The sequence below is a fragment of the Leptidea sinapis genome, chromosome 1 (genome assembly GCF_905404315.1).
Source record: "Leptidea sinapis chromosome 1, ilLepSina1.1, whole genome shotgun sequence".
NCBI lineage: Eukaryota > Metazoa > Arthropoda > Insecta > Lepidoptera > Pieridae > Leptidea > Leptidea sinapis.
The window spans coordinates 12,823,074-12,846,004 of record NC_066265.1 but is presented as its reverse complement, the minus strand read 5'-3'; the positions used below and the strand labels follow the sequence as shown (position 1 = coordinate 12,846,004).

The 22,931-nt window shown below is 34.4% G+C and overlaps 1 protein-coding gene and 1 long non-coding RNA gene across 2 annotated transcripts in view; one reads left to right on the top strand and one right to left on the bottom strand.

Annotated features, from left to right (window-relative positions):
• Positions 1 to 1,510, bottom strand: part of LOC126967598 (uncharacterized) — a 31,862-nt gene extending 30,352 nt beyond the window's left edge. The window contains exon 1 of the long non-coding RNA XR_007730039.1: positions 1,458 to 1,510. This is a non-coding gene — a long non-coding RNA (uncharacterized LOC126967598). The remainder of the gene's footprint in view (positions 1 to 1,457) is intronic.
• The window catches only part of LOC126967096 (gastrula zinc finger protein XlCGF8.2DB-like), a 31,452-nt gene extending 8,521 nt beyond the window's left edge, over positions 1 to 22,931 (top strand). Inside the window, exons 4-10 of the mRNA XM_050811488.1 lie at positions 1,351 to 1,445; positions 4,331 to 4,420; positions 7,190 to 7,308; positions 8,969 to 9,111; positions 10,427 to 10,572; positions 12,165 to 12,212; positions 15,983 to 22,931. Coding sequence (XP_050667445.1) covers positions 1,351 to 1,445; positions 4,331 to 4,420; positions 7,190 to 7,308; positions 8,969 to 9,111; positions 10,427 to 10,572; positions 12,165 to 12,212; positions 15,983 to 16,048 — 707 coding nt within the window. The 3' untranslated portion in view covers positions 16,049 to 22,931. The remainder of the gene's footprint in view (positions 1 to 1,350; positions 1,446 to 4,330; positions 4,421 to 7,189; positions 7,309 to 8,968; positions 9,112 to 10,426; positions 10,573 to 12,164; positions 12,213 to 15,982) is intronic.

The following is a 22,931-nucleotide window of genomic DNA, read 5'->3' as shown; positions in this document are numbered from 1 at the left end:
TAATAATAATAAATAACCTTTTTATTCGGACTATTAATTTAATATTATCTACTAAATACTACTTTTTTTAGTCTGTGTGCCCTTAGTCCTCTTCCATAGTATCTTTTTTTGCTTTCCTATTCCATAACTTTCCACCTTCACTGTCGTCAATCCATCTTTTATTTTGCCGTCCTTTATTCCTTTTTGCTCCATTCATCAATACCTCTATTTTCAATCAGTCAATCCTACCCCTATTTTGCTTTCCCATTCCTTTCTATACCATACTTCTTTTCATTGCTCGTTGTCAGATTGAAAAAGTGAAATCTAAAAATAAAAGGCATATAGCAATAAGCATAAAAGCAAATATTATGACTGTTCATTGTCAGTACATTTATAATAAAATTTAATATACGTTCACAAAAATCGTCACCTTTTTGCTCTTAATAGTGATTTTTATTATTATAACATTAGAAATAAGGGATTGCTTGTAACTAATTCTAGTAGGCTTCATAAGATACATAATAGCTTTAAGGGTAAATGTATACACTTCTATAATAAAGTCCCAGCCACTGTTTAGGCATTATCTATAAATAAATTTAAATGTTTTATAAAAAAATGGCTCTGTCGTAAATCCTATCACTCCACTGCTGAATATCTAAATGATCGGACAGCCTGGGACTAGATTGTGATTATTTTATAGCGATAGAAATGATTGTACAATATTGTATATTATTATTGAAAAGAGCGCAAAAAAAATGAATGCTGGGAGAGTTACTTGCGCCGCTTCTTCTCTCTCAGAGTGCCATTTGTTTCTGTAGCGGTAGTAGTATCTAGTAGTTATTAGAAATGACATCAAAAAAAGTTCTAAAGGAATCAATTTTGAGAAAATTTATGCCTTTTATGCCTTTCATATGTAACCAAATCGAATTATAGGATTATAGGGTAATATAATTTATTGTGTATCGTCGTTGTCGCGGCGTCCACGCTATCCCCCCCGCCCGCATACATTCCCCTCAGGGCCTATGGAGAATAATAATAATATTGACACACTTTTCACACAAATTATCTTGCCCCAAGTTAAGCATATATAGCCTGTGTTATGGGTTACAAGACAGTGATATATTTAATACAATATACTTACTTTAACATACATAAATACAAATAAACATCCATGACTCGGAAACAAACATCCATATTCATCATGTAAATGCTTGCACCTACCGGGATTCGAAGCCGGGACCTCTAGCTTAGTAGGTAGGATCGCTAACTACTCGGCTATACAGGTCGTCAGGAATAGCAATAGGGATGTGTGGATTATATATAATATAATTTAAATAATTTCGTTGACAATATATTTCTATACTTTTACAGCGTTTTCTCAATCAAATAATTTGCGGGCCCATCTTCGCATTCATACTAACGAGCGGCCGTACAAGTGCCAGGAGTGTGGGAAAGCGTTTACACAGGTTAGCATAAACCATAGTTTCTCAACCTTATTTTGCTCACCGCCCACTTTGAGAATATGTTTTTTTCTAGTGAATATTTTCGTGTATTTTTTTGCCTTTTTAGACTATATTTTTTAATCTACCCACGCCCCATCTCCGCCATCTCAATGCCCCCTAATTTTCTTTGGGTCTTCTACTGCTCCCCCGAAAGTCTCAAACGGGGGGGGGCACACAAGGGGGCGTTATCGCCCATGTTGAGAACCTATGGCATAAACCAAGACGAATTTTAAGTTTAAGTTAATGATCAATGATCACGGCCCTATTGGACACGTTTGTACCAGATTCCATGCTGAGGCTGAAATGTTGTATGTATGTTTCTTGGCCCTTTTGTTTGTGAACGGTGATTTTTTGCTCCATTGGAATTACATCGATAATACCAAGACATGGTATAATATTATGCAGTATTTTCAGTGATCGAACCAGGAACCAGATTCTCAATGGGTGGTCTTTATGCAAATGGTCCAAATGATTTGACTCATTGGATTAATTCGTCTCCTCCGTTGAAGGAAACAATCGATAGAAAACATAAATACACGAGTCTAAGTCTCTTAAGGCGACACTAAATGCCAGCGACCTTGAGCGATATGAGTTCACGGCTGCCGGCCCGCCATCTATGTAACAAAGCCAATATTTTCAAAATTCTTGCGTGGAAAACAGTTTATATGCTTACAATCCGCGTTATTCACTACTAATCTGAATAAATGAACCTACACAAAAAAGTACAATCTAGAAGAATAACTTTTCTGAGAGAAGTACCAAAAAAATGCGTCACGCCATGCCAAAAAACTTGTTTAACTTCAAATAAATATGGTAGTTCAAAAAGGCTCGGCAGTGTTAATTATAACCAACAGCAAGCATTAGCAACCTACAAATAAGACTTAAGGATATGTGTAACAGGATTAAGTAGTGTTCATAGCTGTTTTAAAAAAGTTCTATTACATATCTCTGTCTTTCTGTTGTTTAGCGTTCAACAATTTTTAGACATTGTTTACATTGAAAGACGAGTCGAAGCTTGTCTTAGGTGTGTCTAACCGCTAGACACACTAAATAGTTACAGGCAGAAAAAATAAAACTTATTTGGCCCTTGGAACATCGTGAAAAAATCATTATGGCGCTAAGGCTTCAAAGTTTGGAGCATATTCTTAAGGAAGTTATAGATTATATGATGATGACAGATAGATGACAGCTGACAAAAATTGCGTTCCGTTCCTTTAATTTTTTTTTATGGAATATGAGGACAAACGAGCGTAACCTGTTGTTAAGTGATCACGGCCGCCCACAATCTCTTAAAACACCAGAGGAATCACAGGAGCGTTGCCGGCCTTTAAGGAAGGTGTACGCGCTTTTTTTGAAGGTACCCATGTCGTATCGTCCCGGAAACACCGCACAAGGAAGTTAATTCCACAGCTTTGTAATACGTGGAAGAAAGCTCCTTGAAAACCGCACTGTGGAGGACCGCCACATATCCAGATGGTGGGGAAGATATCCTGACTTGTGGCGTGTCGTGCGAAAGTGGAATTCGGCGGCAGGAATCAGGTTAAACAGCTTCAGAACACTCCCCGTGATAAATGCGGTAGAAGACACACAATGAAGCGACGTCTCTACGCAACGCCAAGTGATCTAGTCGTTCACAGAGCACTGGTTCCCCGACAATTCGAGCTGCTCTGCGTTGCACGCGGTCAAATGGATCGAGCTGATACTGGGGTGCGCCAGACCAGAGATGACATCAATTATTATTGTTCCTGTATTGAAGAGTTTACGTTGTGCTTAACGACGTTTTAGTTAAACACAAGCTAAACACTGTTTTGAAAAAGATAAGTCTAGACGTCGCCGTTGTTATAGTTACGTCACTGTTTAACAAAACACGTGTCTAAGCCATGTTTAAATTAATTGTTTGTAATAACAACGAGGGTGTTAAAGTAAGTAATGTGCGCAAAATGGCCCGCTAATACCTTTTATAGAAGCCATCAATTAATAATGAAGTCATCTGATGACAGCCCATAGAACCTTACATAGGCATAAAAAAAAAGTGTACACTTTTTTTTTAAAGTTATAACTTTGCACACCGAAGATTTTATGTTTGAACGAGGTGAAAGAGTTGATAAATTGTATTGTATTATATATTAGTGTAAAAATATAACGCAATTTACATTCAAATAAATAAATATACTGTCTGAGGGAAAAGAAAGAGAAATGGACAAAAACCGTAACATAATGGCATAACATAAGGAAAGGTGGAAAGATTACAAGGTGGGAGGATGATTTTAGAAGGATAGCAGGACCGGACTGGATGAGAGTAGCTGGAGACTGAATAAAGTGGAAGTCCTTAGAGGAGGCCTTTGTCGAGAGACAAATTACTAGTTAAGCTAATTTAAGTTTTATTTATAAGATAAATTAAGTTACTAGTAATAATAAAGGCTATTTTATTTTATTATAGCTGACCCAGCAAACGTTGTATTGCCGATATTAAAATCGCGATACAAAAGTAACTGTTGATCGAAGATGGGTGAAAATTTGAAGGTGTATGTGTTTTTTAATGCTGACTCATAATCCAACAAATAAAAAAAAAATAAAAAATAAAATTTCGTGTGGACCACCCTTATTATTTAGGGGGATGAAAAATAGATGTTGTCCGATTCTCAGACCTACCCAATATGCACTAAAAATTTCATGAGAATCGGTCAAGCCGTTTCGGAGGAGTTCAATGTTTAACACCATTACACGAGAATTTTATATATTAGATACTGTCTGCATGACAAACGTCGTAGATTTTTGTTCTTCCAACTTTATTGCTTATGATACAGTTGAGTTATTTGTATAATTTTGTTATATATTATGTATTGCAGGTGACAAATTTAAATAACCATGTCCGTTTGCACACTGGAGAGAGACCGTTTGTGTGCCCCGAGCCGGGCTGTGACAAGGCTTATGCTCAGGTAATTATAATTAATCAGTTTTGCTATTCAAATTCAAATTCAAATATTTTTATTCAAAATAGGATTTAAAATCACTTACTGAACGTGAAAATCTACCACCCATTCAAAAGAGACTGCCTCAGACCTGAGAAGAATGGGCGCAAGAAACTCAGCGGGCTTTTTTTTTTAATATAAAATATGGATTACAATGTAATATCGTACAATAAACATTTATAATTAAAGAGCCTGAGGGTATTCGCTTTATTCCCAGTCCGTGGTGTCATTAAGAAAATCGTTTATGCTATAATAACCTTTCCCACACAAACGTTTTTTAACAATTCTTTTAAGTTTCGTAACACATTTGTTTTGTACATTTTCTGGGATCATATTGTACAAGCATATACATCGCCCAACAAAAGACTTACTAACCCGACCCAACCGAGTAGTAGGCACAACAAGTTTATGTTTGTTCCTCAATCAACATAAATATATATCTAACAATCTAAAATGAACAAATTTCTTAACAAGTGAGTATTTATTAAGCTTATTTGATTCATCATTGGTGAATAGTTTTATATATTTTTTATTATTTTCTATTATGAGGAACAAAGGATAATTCAATACAATAGCACTCCATAATCCACTAAATTGTTTACATTTGAAAGGGCGACATCTCAAGTCAATTTCCTAATATGCAAATATTGAGGTTGAGCAGGTTATCAACTGTCAAGTAGATCCTGTAGATGAAGCCACAACCTGAGAGCTGTATAAGACATACAAGATTTATTAAAGATACGTCACTCGAATGGTTGGCTCAGTGTTAAGGCGCCAGTAGAACACCGATTGAGTGCGCATCTAAAATCTGGTATTAGGAAAGGCGATTGGATAATGTTTCTTCGATGGAAAGGTTTACTTTACAAAGACTCCATTCAAAACCTTTTTTGATTGATATTATATTTATTATTATATAAAAGAATGCTGGGAGAGTTTCTTGCGCCGCTTCTTATCTCTCAGAGCGCCATTTGTTTCCGAAGCGGTGGTAGTGTTAGAAATGACATCATAAAGAATTGTAAAGGAATCAATTTTGAGTAAATAAATGCCTTTTTCCATTGATTTTTCGCAAGCGCTAATAAGTTAATTTGATAAAATATAAATAGCTCATTCTGAAGTTATATATCTAGATATATAACTTCAACAACTTCGTTATATATATATAATATTTCAGGGAAAATGGCGAGAGCGATTTTGTATAATGTATGTGTTCTTCGTTTGTAATACGTGTAACACGTTTATTCCATTCCCACTCAAACTGTGGAATAATATTCTCTACTGCTGTTCCAAATCAAAATGATATAGGTACCAGTTAAATCAAGCATGATTTTAAGATTATAATATGTTTAACTAACCTATGAAATGTTACCACTTGACTTATTGTTAGATGTAGGTACCTCAATACAAACTAAGATATATTTTAAATAAAACCCAGCATAGACAAAGTGAGATGTCTTCAGTTAACCACAGCTCGTGTTACAAACAGTCAAGGTGAGACATCATCTCTTGTAAGTTGTACATATTACCACAATGATAGGTACTACTAAAAACAATTTACCTTAAATGCACTTTTTTAAAGGGCCGGCAACGCTCCTGTGATTTCTCTGGTATTGCAGAAGAATTTTGGCGGCGGTGATCACTTACGGCCTTTCCCAATATACTATCTACAGATAGAGATAAATTACTACCTTCTACTGTCAGTAATTAGCTGTCAATAATCTGAAGCTGTCCCAAGATAAGTCATTCTTATAGCCTTATATTGGGACGCGTGAATTGCAATTTCTATAAAAACTTCTATCGCTGGTAAGCTATACGTCGTACCATTGCCAGACAGCGTGTACGGATAAGGTGAGTTACCGTCGATAAGTTTATTGGGACAGAAAAGTCAACGATAGTTACGATTTTTAGCTCAAGTAAGAGATATACTGAATATTGGGAACGGCCGTTAACATCAGGTACGCTCGTTTGTCCTCTTTTCCATAAAAAAAATGCCGATAGCACTCCTGTTATTCTGGTGTATCAATATAACATAGAAAATGTAGGTAAAGCATCCTATAACGCGGTGGAGTGGTTTCGCGTTATAGGAAAACACGGGATTTTATTATATTCCATATAACGCGTTTTTACAACCTCGTTATTCGTAATAATAATTAATCACATATCCTAACAAGTATGTTCAATTGTTTGCCGCCTAGTTTTACTGTTTTACTAAGGTGTTTGATATACAAATTAAATTAAATAATTTAATTTTGTATAACACAAATGACAAAGCAAAGGTATGCGAAAAATTATGAACAATAAAATTCATTATTAATTTCACAGTACAGAAATATGGGTAGTCGCCGCGTTATACGTGTAATACGGGACGATTGCAATCGCGTAATATAAGCGTTATAGGTCTACGTTATAGAGGAATTAATGGAGTTACTTGATTCGGAATCTGTAATATATTTCAGCACAAAAAACAAATTGAAATGGCGTAATATAAAAATGCGTTAAAGGGTTTCTATATTACAGGGGAATTATTATAGTCACTTGATTCGGAATCGGTAATATATTTCAGTAAAAAACACTATGACGTCGCGTAATATAAAATCGCGTTATAGGGTCTTCTGCGTTATAGAGATCTTATTGTAGTTACTTAATTCCGTATCGGTAATATTTCAGCAAGCAACACATTTTCATTGAAACCGTTTATATAATATAAATATCCTAATTTGTATTTTTTAATTAATTCAGGTAACAAATTTAAATCAACATCGCAAACGGCACCTCTCCGGCCGTCCCCTAGAGAGCTCCTACCAGTGTCCAGTTTGTGGGGAACAGTTCGCACAAAGGAATCATATGTACACGCATAGGTGAGTCATTAAAAAAAAAATTAAATATTAGAAAAAAATAACAAGAACAAATTGGGTTTTTCTACTAATATTAATATTAACTGCCAATTTTGAAGGCTTAATAAATAATGTTTATACAATTTAAAAATCCAATATTTTTTCAAACAAATGCGGACCTTATGCTTGTAGTTTTAAAAAAAAAAAGGTTTCTTGTAAACTAATAGACGAATTAACCACAAATCCCCAAGACGAATATATGGCTCATTCTCGCTCAGAGGTCAATGAAGAGGGCTTTGCTCCGAGTTTCCCTGCGAGATCGAATCAGAAATGAGGAGATCCGTAGGAAAACCTAAGTCACCGACATAGCCCAGTGGTTGCGAAACTGAAGTGGCAGTGGGCAGGGCACATAGCTCGACGGACAGTTTGCCTTTGGGGCAGTAAAGTTCTCGAATGGCGACCACGTAACGGAAGATGTAGTGTTGGTAGGTTCTTCATCCATATCTAAATATGCTGTAGAAAGTAGTTGATATGACTGCGGTGTTAGCTGCATATCATGCGTATGTAGACAGCACTCTGAGATATGGGATACTATTCTGGGGTAATGCTCCAGGGATTTATGAAGTATTCAAAGCTCAAAAGAAATGTGTCAGATCTGTCTGCTCACTAAAGGCAACCGAATCATGTAAACCTCACTTTATTTAATTAAATATTCTTAGCATGCCATCAATATATATTTATGAAATAGCAGTTATGGTAAAGAATAATATCAATAAATATGAAACCCTAATTTTGAAAGGAAACGACAACAAATTACGCTTACCTTTGAAGTCCGAAAGAAACAGCATCTTTTGCATGGGACCAACAATTTACATTAAGTTACCTGACATATATTCTACTTTAAAAAGTCACTCAAATCTTACTTACTAAAAAAAGCATACTACTCATTAAAAGATTTTCTTGACGATAACATAGTAAATAATAAAAATTAACTTCGACTGAACTCAATATCATTGTGTAGCTAATTACATTATATTATAAATTGAAATGAATAAGCCTATGAAATAATAACTATTGTATGATTGATGTTTATTAAAGTTTGCTTGGGATGTATATCTTTTTTTAGTATAGTACAGTATATTATAATTGTTACAGAAATTAAAACGTGAACTGACTATGTATTCCACTATAAGTTTGCATGCCTTATGGGTTAGGATAAGAGCACCTGTTAATTATAAACCAACAACATCTTATTATTATCTATATTACGTTATCTTGCAAATAAAGATGATTTGATTTAACAACCCAGAACTATATTAATAGGTTTGTATTTGGAATAGACTTAGTTGGTGGCTCTGCTATCTAGGATTTCAGCTTATATTTAAATGAAACCTCATAAATATATATACATTTTAGTTTTAATGTGTACAAATACATCATTAAAATAGGGTTAAGCATTTCAGACATAGAAATCTAAGAAACTTTTTCTATTGTCTTGGTAATCTTAGTATAAAGAGTATAAAATGTGTATTTTAGAATATGCACATAATATTAATAATCTAAAGATACGACACTCTTACGATATTATAATTTGCAAATATTATGTTATTCCTAGATTGGTGGCGCATTATTGTTGATATAATGGTTAAAGTTATCCTACATTAGTTGATCTTCATATTTTCAGACGGGAGGCCCACTCCGTGTTGAAGGCGTCTTTGCCGCTTCGCGTGCGGTTCGCGTGTTCGTACTGCGACGTAAAGGTGGCCACGGAGCGACATTTACAGGCCCACATCGCGCAGCATCACTCTGAAGATCCGGAGGATGATAGTGAGTAATAGACCTGATGGTGACACCTCCGCCTTCGTTCGATTGGGCCACCATTTTTTTTTTTGAATTTTTGTGTAAGGAAGGAGGAAACGAACGTACAATTGGCTCATCTGATGAAAAGTAAAAACTTGGTACTCAGGGACATTTTTTATTCAATAAGGGGCCAATGAGCAGGACGTTCAGCTGATGGTAATTGATACGGCCTGCCCATTACAATGCAATCTCGCTCAAGGTTCTTGAAAAACCCGAAAATGTTTGCACAAAGTAATATAAGCAGTAGTTTGACGGCAGAAAAAGGCACCCATAATCTAGCCGGCATCCAGTGCAAAAGAGTCTTCCACTGGTAAATGCCCTTAAGTCGTCTCTTCCGGTATCTTTGGGTCTGAGCCTTCCCGATTCTTTTTATGCCCCAGGGAAGCATATTTATTGTCAAAACTCAATATTTTAATTCATATAGATAGAAAAAAAAATATTTTTCACGTTCATCGTTGTTATATAGATTGTTAATAAAATAATCACTCTGTATAACAAGCAACAATGCTTTCATTTCAAATTTAAATAATATTGTACTCCGACGAATTTTGGACACGGTAAAACTCGAATGAGTTTATGTATGTACAACAATTTTGATATCTATGATATGTAATTTGTTAATAAGAAATAAATAAATGAATAAAACCACAGGCGAAAATAAATAAAACAAAAGTCGAGGTGAATTCGAACGACCAGGCGGTTCTGGTCGGGCGCCGGCAGGTTCTAATGGGTTGTGGTTTTAAGCACTGTTGTAAACTGTCGTTATATATATATATTATTACTAGCTGACTCGGCAGACTTTGTACTGCCTCAATTGATAAATAAAAGACCTAAACTTTTATATATATGTCAAATAATATTGTTTGCGTTCAGAAATTTAATTTGTGACAAAACTTAAGATATATCAATGTACATAAACATAATCTGATAGATAGTTAACAACTGTATTTAATCTACTTACTATAGTTTCCAAAAATTAAGTTTATTTTTACCTCCTGAAAAAGTTAGAAAGATATAGAAATTCTAATAAGTTGTTCATTTTAAACTATTATTTTAATTTAATTTCTGAACGACGGGGGACACATCAATGAAAAATCAAAATCGTTGTTTTTATTTAATTCCGAGTATTTTCATATTTTTAAAGTTTCTCTGGGCTTCCACAAATAATTCAAGACCAAAATTGGCCAAATCGGTCGCTGTTCTCGAGTTTTAGCGAGACTAACGGACAGCAATTAATTTTTATATATATAGATTACTATTACATGAGGGTATGTCTGTACAGAGTCGTCGTTCAAGTGCGTGTTCGCGTCGTGCGGCGCGGTGGTGTCGTCTCCCCGCGACCACACCGAGCACCTGCTGCGGGCGCACCAGCTGCGCGTGCTGGCCACACGAGCGCGCACGCCGCCCAAGCGGGGCCGCCCTCCCAAGGTGATCGCCTCTCTCACAAGATCTAAACACAATGGCTTAAGTTCAGTCATACACTTAACTTCATAACAATAAATATATAATATCAAACAGATAAAATTAAAATCAAACAAATCGAATAGTTTTACACTCCACTACACCACCACATGTCTCATCAACAGCTTATAATGCACCATATCATTCGATTACCGGCCTGAATCAAATATTTACTAGATTAAAGGTAAGGAGACTTAGGGGCACAAATAGTTATGTGGCCTTTTGTGTAGACCCAAGGTGATCCTCTCCCTCACACTCCACTACATCACCACACGTCTCATCAACAGCTTGTAATGCAGCATGTCATTCGATTACAGGACTAAATCAAATATTTACTAGATTAAAGGTAGGGAAGCTTAGGGATACAAATAGTTATGTGGCCTTTTATGTAGACCCAAGGTGATCCTCTCTCTCACATTCCACTACACCACCACTTGTCTCATCAACAGCTTAAAATAAAGCATTTCCTTCAATTACAGGCCTAAATCAAAAATTTACTAGATTTAAGTTAAGGCGACTTCGGGGCACAAGTAATCATGTGGCCCTATTGTGAACCCAGTGAACGCATATAAAACATGAAAGAATTTCTGATGCTTTGAAATAGCTCAACTAAAACTATACCGTTAGTGGGCAGGGGTGTCAGACAAGATTTTAAAAACACATAAATCAAGGCTTTCAAATACATTCATGTAGATCATCGTCCCAAGAGGAATTGAATAAAAATAATAAAAACATCTTATCATAAAACTATATCTTGTAACTTAGACCACCGCCTTAAAAACCGGAAAGCAGCAATGAGCAAATACGCCTCTCACTCACTGATTTTTGTTCTCATGTTAGTGACGACAGTCTTAACGAGAACTTAAAGTCCTTTAAACCGAATCACTTTTCACGTGTAATAATAATCTCGGCCTAGATTCAATACAAATAACACTCTTTTTCTTATGCAGTGATGGTTTACTGTGCTGTGACCTGGTCAGTAGTGTAGTGTCTATACGAAGTCCACGTCACAGAGCACCAGCGATCCGCCTGTATTGGCACTACAAGTCAGGAAACTGGGATAGGATGTGTTCCCTTTTTTTCTTCCAAAGTGATGATTCCCTTTGTATGATCCTGATCATATATAATATAATATAATATTGACACACTTTTTACACAAATTATCTTGCCCCAAGTTAAGCATATACAGCCTGTGTTATGGGTTACAAGACAATGATATATTTAATACAATATACTTACTTAAACATACATAAATTCATATAAACATACATAAATACATTTAAACACCTATGACTCGGAAACAAACATCCATATTTATCATATAAATGCTTACACCTACCGGGATTCGAACGCGGGACCTCTAGCTTAGTAGGTAGGATCGCTAACCACTCGGCTATACAGGTCGTCTATATATAGAAAATATCAATTGACTAATTCATAAATATACAATAAATTATTCTGTTATTAAAATAATTGCATATCAAAAACATCTCAAGTGGCACAGTCTATAAATAGGTCAATTTAAATTTAGAAATAATTCAATATTTATTTGTTCACAGATGATGAAAGACCCGTTAGAACTGAATGATCACGAAGATTTCGTTGAGGTGAGTTTGTGAGTGAATCTCTAAATGCAGGCCGTTTGTAGCTCAGTGAAGGTTTATATTTTTCCTGTGGAATATAATCTTAAGTTTCAGTATATAATTATAATTTTAATTAAGTAGTGTATGTATGCATATTATGTGTATCCTAATTGGACGTAGTTCCTGAAAAACGTTCCAAGCCAAAATCATCACATTTTAAGGAATTCGTGTTAAAGTTTAATTAATAATAGTGTATTCCATACATGTGGGTTGGCCTACTAAGTCATCAAGAGTGACTATAGGGTTGCCATTTTTTGTCAGTCCAGTTGTATGAATCGCGTGACCAGTTTTGTGTTCTTAACTAAATTTCGACATGATTGTGGCTTGGAACGTTTTTCTGGGATTACGTCCAATTATTCTAGAATTTATGTAAAACAATCTGTATTTCCGTTTATTTCCGTGAACATTTGAAAAAGTAGTGATTATCATGGATAAATCAAAACAGAGGAAGTGCTTATAAACCTCCAAAATATAGAAAGCCGTATTGCCAAACTCACACTTCTGCAAATTGAAATGTACTCACAATACACAGTAATCAATTTTATAATTGGCTGCAAACTTAACTTTTTCTTTTTTATGGAATAGGAGGACAAACGAGCGTACGGGTCACCTGGTGTTAAGTGATCACCGCCGCCCACAATCTCTTGCAACACCAGAGGAATTACAGAAGCGTTGCCGGCCTTTAAGGAAGGTGTACGCGCTTTTTTTGAAGGTACCTATGTCGTATCGTTCCGGAAACACCGCACAAGGAAGTTCATTCCACAGCTTTGTAGTACGTGGAAGAAAGCTCCTTGAAAATCGCACTGTTGAGGACCGCCACACATCCAACTATAGCAAACAGCTTATTTATTGCTGTTAGAATTTATGTCTTATTAAAAACTCATAGATGTTTCATTTTATATTGCATGAACAACTAATTCTAACAATATTGAATACTCACTGAAAAATTACCAGAATAAAATTATTAAACAAATGTATACGAGATTCTTTCGAATGATATAAGTTTATATATTTTTAATAAATAAATTGTTAATCATCAAATGATCGCCAGTAACAAACGTTAAGATTAGAATTAGTATCTCATATATATATTTTCACAGATACAAGAAATCACTCCAATAATGAGCAAATGGGCTTGGAATAAAATTGTGTTATTATAATAAGAGATTACGTTGGATTACTACTTAACCCTCCTCAAGAATTATTATTTTAAAAACATATTAATATGTGGCTTATTGCTGGTACATATAAGCACTTAACTAAAGCTAAATTCTGTATATTTCAAATTTAAATATTTTTTGTTGAACATAGGATTGGTAAAGGTGTGGTCAAGAAAGACATTTCTATTATAATTTATCATCTTTATCACATTAATGTTTTTAACAACTATTTTTAATTTCGTTCTGTTTTGTACATTTTGTGGGATCACCTTGTAAAAGCATATACACTCCCAAACAAAAGACTTACTCACTCGACTTAACGGAGTAGTAGGCATAATATGAATGTTTTTTCGAAAAAAAAATTGCGAATTCAGTAAACATGAAAACACTTCTCTTTTCCCATCCAGAGACCCCACCAAACTACAAGTACCTTGCTGTAGAACTTCATTATTTCAGAGAAACTGTTTGTGTATGTGCATAAAAATCTATAATCACATCCCAAAAAGAATAAGAGAGGTATCTTCAAATAAGAATTTCTCATCTAAATTGAAAATTTAACTTAGTAAAAACTGCTTATATTCATTAGACGAATATTTTCAACTAAAAACTTGACTATATACTATATAATACTGCTACTAATCTTTTGTTAAATTTATATTATTGTAACTAATGATTTAGAAAAATATTTTATAAATTTGCACATCATAAATGTGGCAAACATGTACTTAATAATATTTATGTCACATCAATCTAACATGTTTATGCAAATAAAATCTTTGACTTTGATGTATGCATTAAATTATCAAGAATATATTGAGAGACAATAGTTAAAATTATCATTAACTAGCCGATACCTAGCGACGTCGTTCGCGTACGTATTTTTACACCTACTGGACCTGTTACATTACTGGACTTTTAGTAGGGATCCCTAATTTTTTGAAAATGTAATAAAGCATATAACACCCGCGGATAATGTAGCTTCCCAACAGTGAAAGGATTATTCAAATCGTTTCAGTAGTTGCGGGGCCTATTCAATGCAAATAAACAAACAATCAAATCTTTCCTCTTTATAATATTAGTAAAGATTAAAAATAGCTTGAATAGCTCTTCTTCTTCTGCAGTATAAAGATAGTATTATCATAATGTATAAATAATAGTAATATAAATGTCGAGGTGTGTGTAGTTAAACTCCTTCGAAACGGCTTGACCGATTCTCATGAAATTTTGAGTGCATATTGGGTAGGTCTGAGAATCGGACAACATCTATTTTTCATCCCCCTAAATGTTAAGGGTGGTCCACGCCAAATTTTTTTATTTTTATTTTTTTGACATGTTTTTTAAATTTGTTTGATTATGACAGCATTAAAAAATACATACAACTTGAAATTTTCACCCATATCCGATCAACAGTTACTTTTGTATCGCGATTTTAATATCGGCAATACAAAGTTTGCTGGGTCAGCTAGTATATATATGTTATTCTTTATTCCTTATATATTTAACAATAGCCCATTTGAATCCAGTTTGTTCAAATGCCCTTATACAAAAAATTCATAATTATTAATTCACAAAATGCCCAAATTCTCTTTACATCTGTTGTAATAACTATATTACTATGAACAAACCCAGATATTAAATATCTATAAAATTATTCCACTGTAATAATTCAGAAATGGTTGTTCTATTCTTGATACTAAGAATATACATTATAATTAAGATTATTATGGTACTTTGAAATTGATTCAACATTTGCATATAATCTATCAAAACTTTGATCATGTAAGCAATTTTTAACACATATTTATTTAAGTTATTTTACCATTAGTAACAGTTTGAACTCTTAATTGTTACTATATAAAAATAACTTATAAATATTGTTGGTACATTTGGACATAACTGGGTCTAATTTATGTGATGACTTAGTTTGGTATTGATGAGGTCTTCAAATACCAAAGTACTCTAGCGGCCTTACAAATAAAACTGGCATAAAGTTATAACTAAGCATAAACCAAGAATGTGTAAAATGTTTACAAATAGACATTTTGCTTACGAATGTTTTGTTCGGACGTATAACGTTTCCCGCGTTTATTTGCAAGGCAGCTTGTCATTCGGAAAACTTCAGAATTATCATTGTATTGACAGCGTTGTCAACGATATTGTAAACATTTTGCATATTCTTTGTTCAGCATCAGTTATAATTTTATACCAAGTTTATTTGTAAGGCCCTAGAGGATTATTGATCTACCTAAATTTTATACTGTATTAGCTGACACGGCAAACGTTGTTTTGCCATATAAATTGTATTGAACTTTTGCTTGCTAGTTGATAAGAGATGGCGCTAGTTGTATTCATTAGTAACAATCACACTTCTTTTATATTTTGTATAATTCACACGATAGTTTTATAAATTATAGCCTATTTGTTATTCTGGTGTCTAAGCTATATTATTGTAAAGTTTCATCAAAATCTATTCAGTAGATTTTGCGTTAAAGAAGTTCAAAGATACATCCAGACATTCAAACTTTCACATTTATAATATTAGTAGGATAATGACACGTGTATATTTTTTTAAAGGTGAAAATAAGAAAGAGCAGCCCGCAATACATGCCCAAGTTGAGAGTGCAAAGTTTATTCCAGTGAAAGAAGTACAGACAATTTAATATGACACCCGCTTAGCTTAGTGTACTTAGATATAAGCTATTGTATAGATTTTACTTTTATTTTGGTACTGTTGCGACGTGTTATGAAGGTTCTCCTGTTTTTGGAAATTTGACAGATCTCCTAGCTCGATGAAGATATATTTATATGTACTATCATGATATTAAAACAGTAAACATACAAATTGTAAAAGATATACATGCTGTATAACTTTGGTGGGTTCAATGACCGCGGTCGGCGACATTGTATCAAATTGGTACCAATAATATTGTACAGATACAGCTGTATTTCATATTTATGTAATAGCTTTCTAGCTTGTTGCCGTTAGATAGGTGTATTTGTAATACTTAAATCGTTCTTGACCCAAAAATTTTCAATGATTGAAATCTACAGGTTGCTCTAAATTTAATTTTATTGTTTTTTAAATCGATTTTGTTTGTGAATATTTTGAGTGCGATGCTGCAATATGCCATTACGTTTATAATGAAAGTATTATACATTATCATGTACTATTTCATATTATATAGGCGTTTAGTGCAATGGAAAGAGTTGAGTTATATATTATACTAAATGTTTAACATGAATCGGCTTTTAGAGAAGTTTTAGGAGTTTAACATAATCCTGGATTTAATTTTTCTACATAATAGACTTTAAGGAAGATACTAATGAAATGAAATTATTTACTTTAATAATATTAGCAATAAAATTGTATCAAGTTTAGTTAGTATATAAGTTATAGATATATAGGTATGTGTGGCGGAGCATCAAAGACGATTCCTATATACTTGAAATGTATGATATAATATGAGATATGATCATAAATTAAGACATCTATCGTCTCAAGGTGACGAGCGCAACTGTAGTGCCGCTCAGAATTTTCGGGTTTTTCAAAAATCTTGAGCGGCACTGCATCGTAATGGGCATGGCGTATAATTTACCATCAGTTGAACGTCCTGCTATTCTCGTCCCTTATTTTCATAAAAAAAAATTGTTCAGTGAAATATCAGCAAGTAAAACTATCCTGATGAGTCTCGCCTGTTGTATTTAAGACGGTTCATATATTTTTCGGCGAGGATCTAGAGCGGTGTCATCAAAAACGCAGAAATTAAAAATAGAGTCTCAATAAATTTTCACCCTTAGATAATTTATACGTCTAGATAGACTGTGACAGCTGTCAAAGCGTTGAAAAAAAATTGAGGTTGACGGTTAACCTCTATTTTGAGCAATGCACGCACACTAACACATATAAATCGCGAGTGTAAGACCCAAGATTGTCCCGCACACTAGACGCATAAATTATCTAAATTTTAAGTTAGGACGTCGCATTGAATTGTTTTCTCGAGGCTTCGTAATTGCAATATTAGACATAAGATGATAGAAAATTTATCTTTATTTCACTGTTATAGGATGAAAGTAATAAGAATTTTTCTACTTTGATGCTCCGCCAAAATATCGTCTGTACAAGTTAATATAGAGTAACATTAATAATCTAAATTGAGACAGTCTAATCGAAACAATAATGTCGGCGAATACAATACATATATACATTACCTTATGAATAAATATTAAGAAAATTACTCTTTGACACAAGTATTATATGTGCGCCTTTATAACTTCGTGGGTTTATTCTGAGGTATAAAATTATTGGTCTTCTCATAATAAAAGTAATTGCGATAGTGGGCAATTTCGCAAACTCCGTCAATTCAAAAAAAAGGGCGGGGTGTCATGTCAAGAATATAATATATTTAGCTTAGATATTATCTAAGCTAAATGTGAATCTAGATTGAACCATTCATATTAAAATCTTATAAATTTCGCCCGCCTAGAATCAACTTTGTTTTTTTATTAAAAGGTTACCGACGTAATATTATCCGTTTTTTTAAATTCGTGTTAACTAGTTAAAATGTTACAATAAAACAATACACACAAAGTAATTTTGCTACGTAAGTACGCAGATTGCAGGATAGACCGAAATGCATTTTTTTAATGAGCTCATTTAATTATTCTTCTTATGATCTTCTGGAATGTTCTAAAAATCGCTTTAATCGCAGAACAAACTAACGAAGTTTCATAATGGCGCATAAATAGTTTTTTATTAGATGGATTGAATGTTAACACATAAATTAATTTATAATACGCATAAGATTCTGGGTATGTTCCGATATGCGCTGCGACCACTGCACAGTGCTATCACTGTAGAAAAATTCGTTCCGTTATGGACTGGCAGTATGACGTCATAAATCGCCGCCATATTCTACTGTGAGCACTGGCGTTTTCGAGGTACTCGCAGTACTTTGATCACGTGATCAGTTAAAACCACTCGAGTGCCTAACGTTTTATAAACAATACCAACAGTTTAATCCCAAATATTTTTAATTTGACAGTACTCCAACAACAGCTTTTTTTTAATGAACTAGAAAACTTTAATACACTCATTTGATTGCTGCGTCAAAAAATGCGGCTGGCAGTATACGGGATTGCGTTCCGTTTTAAATAGTAAGCAATATATTCAAATTCAAATATTTTTATTCAAAATAGGATGTGACATCACTTATTGAAAGTCAAAAAAACTACCACCCATTCCAAAATGAATGCCTCAGGCCTGAGAAGAATGGGCGCAACAAACTCAGCGGGCTTTTTTTTCATCCTAAATATGTTTTACTATTAAAGTAACATTTACAAAGTCACAAAGTAACATCGTACAATTAAACTTATTATTTAATAGCCTGAGGGCAGTTGCTCCATTCCCAATTTGTGGTATCATTAAGAAAGTCATTTATGTTATAGTAACCTTTACCACACAAACGTTTTTTAACAATTCTTTTGAATAACGTAATACTTTTGTTTTGAACATTTTCTGGGATCCTGTTGTAAAAGCATATACATCGCCCCACAAGACTTGCTAACTCGACTTAGCCGAGTAGTAGGCATTATAAGCTTATGTCTGTTCCTGGTGTTAACATTATGGTTATGACAGTTTCTGGCAAATTCACTTATGTGCCTATGAACATACATTACATTATATATACATTAAATTACATTATATATAACTAACTATAAAGGAACGGCTTCACAGTATACTAAATTGACGTCACACTGTACAGTGGTCGCAGTGCATATCGGAACATACCCTCTGTTGTTATGTAAGGCTTTTGTACATTAGATCTCGAAGCTAGGTATAAGGTTGGCGGCACACGAAAACATTTCAAAAGTATTGAATAGGCTAGAATGTTAGGCTGGAGACACGTTTCGCACTTGCCTTTGGTTTTATAGATGGTTAAGCGTGGTTGAAAATAATTTATAAACAATTGTATCGAAATCACGGACTAGTAAAAAAAGAAGGACTCCGCGCCTTGATATTAGCAAGTAATGCACCTTTATGCTATTGTGAGTGCGGTTACGGGGTATACCAGATACCTACACAATGTTTTCTCCCTTAAGTAATCATTTATCCACAAATACTTTTATAGTATTGTTTTTACACTTTTCACAACGCACGACGGAATTTTTAAAATATTTTATTGCGTCGCAAACTGATCTGTCACAGACGATGGCAAATCTCATAATGGCGGCCGATCGGCTTGTATTAGTGTAAGTGTATGCGTGGGGCTATGCATTTACACGTTTACCGGCTTGTTTTGGTGCCTCACTGTTATGTAAGGTGACACGGAGTCCTTCTTATTTTACTCGTCCGTGATCGGAATCTATGTTTCGGTAGCGATAACAGTGTTATTCATTTGATAATAATCGCTATTATGCTAAGTATAAATAGAAGTTCTATAAAGTAAGAAGTTACGTGTTAGGAAATTTGTCTTATATTTTATGCATCTGTGATTTTTACAGAAAAATTTTGTAGTCGATGAGAACATATAAAATACTTTTATTTCGTATGTTGTGTCATTAGTCATAAAGTCGCTGCAGTGTCCAGTAATAGTGCGATTTCGCTAAGGAGTCCGCTGACCGCACCGTCTCATACCATGACCATGCTATGAACGTTACAGACAATCTTTGTATTGAAAAGTTTATACGACTTGACCGATTTGTGACAGACCAACATCGTCGGGTGTCAATGAATTGTCGGCGAGATTATTTTGACTATTATGACTTCTAAACCCGTTTGTTAAATAGAAATAGTCTTCAAATAGCATAATATATAGAAAATCATTATCCTAGTAAAGAAGTGTGCGTGTACTTATGTAGTTACGCAAGAAGTTATTCTTCTTTGGCGATATAAAACCAAATTTATTTTTATCAATGATACGTCACTCGAACGGTTGGCTCAGTTGGAAGAGCGCTCGCACGTAACGCGAGAGATCGCCGGTTTGAGTCCAGCGTGGTTCATAAATTTTGCTGTCAAATTTTATTTGTGTAATTAATCCCATAAGTGAAGGTTATCATCACTTTAAAATATTGCAAGTATATAAATTTAAATTATTTATTGAAATTTCTTTAATTCTCGTCCATTGGTCGTGGTTCAGTAGACATATGAGTTACAATAGGCTTGGTAGCTGAAGTTTGATACAAATGGGCTAGTTGACCAGCTAACGTCAGGGTGTCGAATTTGCGTTGCAGGTACTAAAAATACGTACGAAGCAAATTGACAATTCGTAATTGCTTACTTTTCTGGTCGGCAATTGGACGTAATTCCAGAAAAACGTTCCATACCACAATCATGTCGAAATTGAGTTAAGAACACAAAACTGGTCACGTGATTCATATTAACGGACTGACAAAAAATGGCAGCTTTACTGCCACTCTTAAAATGACATCATGACTGAGTAGCCCAACCCACATGTATGGAAAACACTAATATTTATTAAATTTTAAACACAAATTCCTTATAATGTGAAGTTTGTGGCTTGGAAGGTTTTTCAGGAACTACGTCCAATTATGATCCTAACATTTTATCACAGTAATACTTATTGTACAATATTTTATTGATTTTTCAAGGTAGTTATTTTTTAAGGTAGTGTATCTTTTGATTAATGTGAGTTGTCATGAGGGTATGAATAACACTTTGGTTACATTCAAGTGGCCAAAGTAGCCTGTATTGTGCTTGTTCCGTACGCGACACGTTCATAGCACGGTCATGGTATGATACGGTGTTCTGGTCTGACGACTTCCTTTGAATATTCGTTTCTTTAATTAAAGCTAGTATGATTGATTTCTTATTGGTGGTAATTACATAGAATTTTTATAATAACCGTTAGGGATTGTAATAAACTGTTTTAAAATTATAATTTTTAAAATACTATTACTACTGTGGAAGGCACAGGGGTTGACAAATAGCATGTTATGGCACTTGAACCACAGCCGCCGATGAGTGAGAAGGACAAACACAGCGGGTGAGAGAGTAGAACTTCTCTAACGGAGATACAGCAACATAGAAAAGGTAGGAGGATCTATTGTTACTGTAACCGATTTTGGTTTACAGGTCGTCAACAGTCAGTCAACAGTATTTATACGTCTAGATAGACTGTGACAACTGTAAAAACGTTGAAAAAAATTGAGGTTGACTGCTAACCTCTATTTTGAGCAATGCACGCAAACTAACACAAAGTGACATACAAATCGCGACTGTAAGACGCAGCTTGTCACGCACACTAAAGTAATAAAGCTGGCCTGTTCTCATCGGTTGGCTAACAGCAAGAGGCTTTATCTAGACGTATAAGTTATTTATGTGTCACGGATTATCGGGCTATCAGATCGTCTTTACGCTAGTCTATGGCACTATTAATATGTGATTCTTTTATTCACGCGAGATCAATGTCGCTTTCTCACCAGCTGTACGGCATGTGCCTCCATCGTATATTTTTTTACCAGTGGGAGGCTCCATTGTACAGATTATGGGTACCACAACGGCGCCTATTTCAACCGCGAAGCAGTAATGTGTAACAGTACTGTGTTTCGGTCTGACGGGCGCAGTAGCCAGTGAAACTACTGGGCAAATGAGACTTAACATCTTATGTCTCAAGGTGACGAGCGCAATTGTAGTGCCGCACTGAATTTTTGGGCTTTTCAAGAATCCTGAGTGGCATTGCATTATAATGGGTAGGGCGTATCAATTGCCATCAGCTGAACGTCCTGCTCATCTCGTCCCGTATTTACATTTAAAAAAATATAGTAATGTTTAATTTGCCTATTAATTTCGCTCACCGCTCAGGGCGTGCCGGGTCTTATATTATGTTGTTATTACTGGAGAATGTAACTAGGTACATATTATTCGAAACATTATTTTATTGTAAAAATCATAGACGGTGGCACAGTGTAACTAAATTATTATTACGTTCATCAATGGTCATATCCGAAGAGACATTGCATTTACGGCCTTTCATGTTTTTATCAGACATAAAATAGTATAAAGTGTACCTACGCTCAATAGCTTATTGAGAGTCAACCGACATATTTGTTAAACGCACTAAAGTTAAATAATTACTTATGGAAAAAATATTGCTTTTTTTGATCTGCATTTAAAGTGAGACGTCGGATATGACCGCTATACTAATGTCAAAAACCCGATGCCCGCGTCGCTGTCGATAACTGTTGTGTGTTATGATATTTTTGTGTTTTATTTTGTTATTATATTATTTGGTTAAAGCGAGTTAGTAAAATAAAGTCACATCGGACATTTGACATTGATAAAGTCGGGTGTACACTGTGCCACAATTTAGTATAAGGTGAAAATGTTCCTATGAGTGTCAGAGAGTAATAGTGGAATGAATAATAATGAATACGATGTGTTGTTTAGTGAGTAGTTGTATAGAAGACCATAACAGTAGCCTTGTATTGTGTACCATACGGTGTACCAGCGATGGACGAGATTTTTTAACATACATTTATCTTCAAATATACAATTTTAAATATA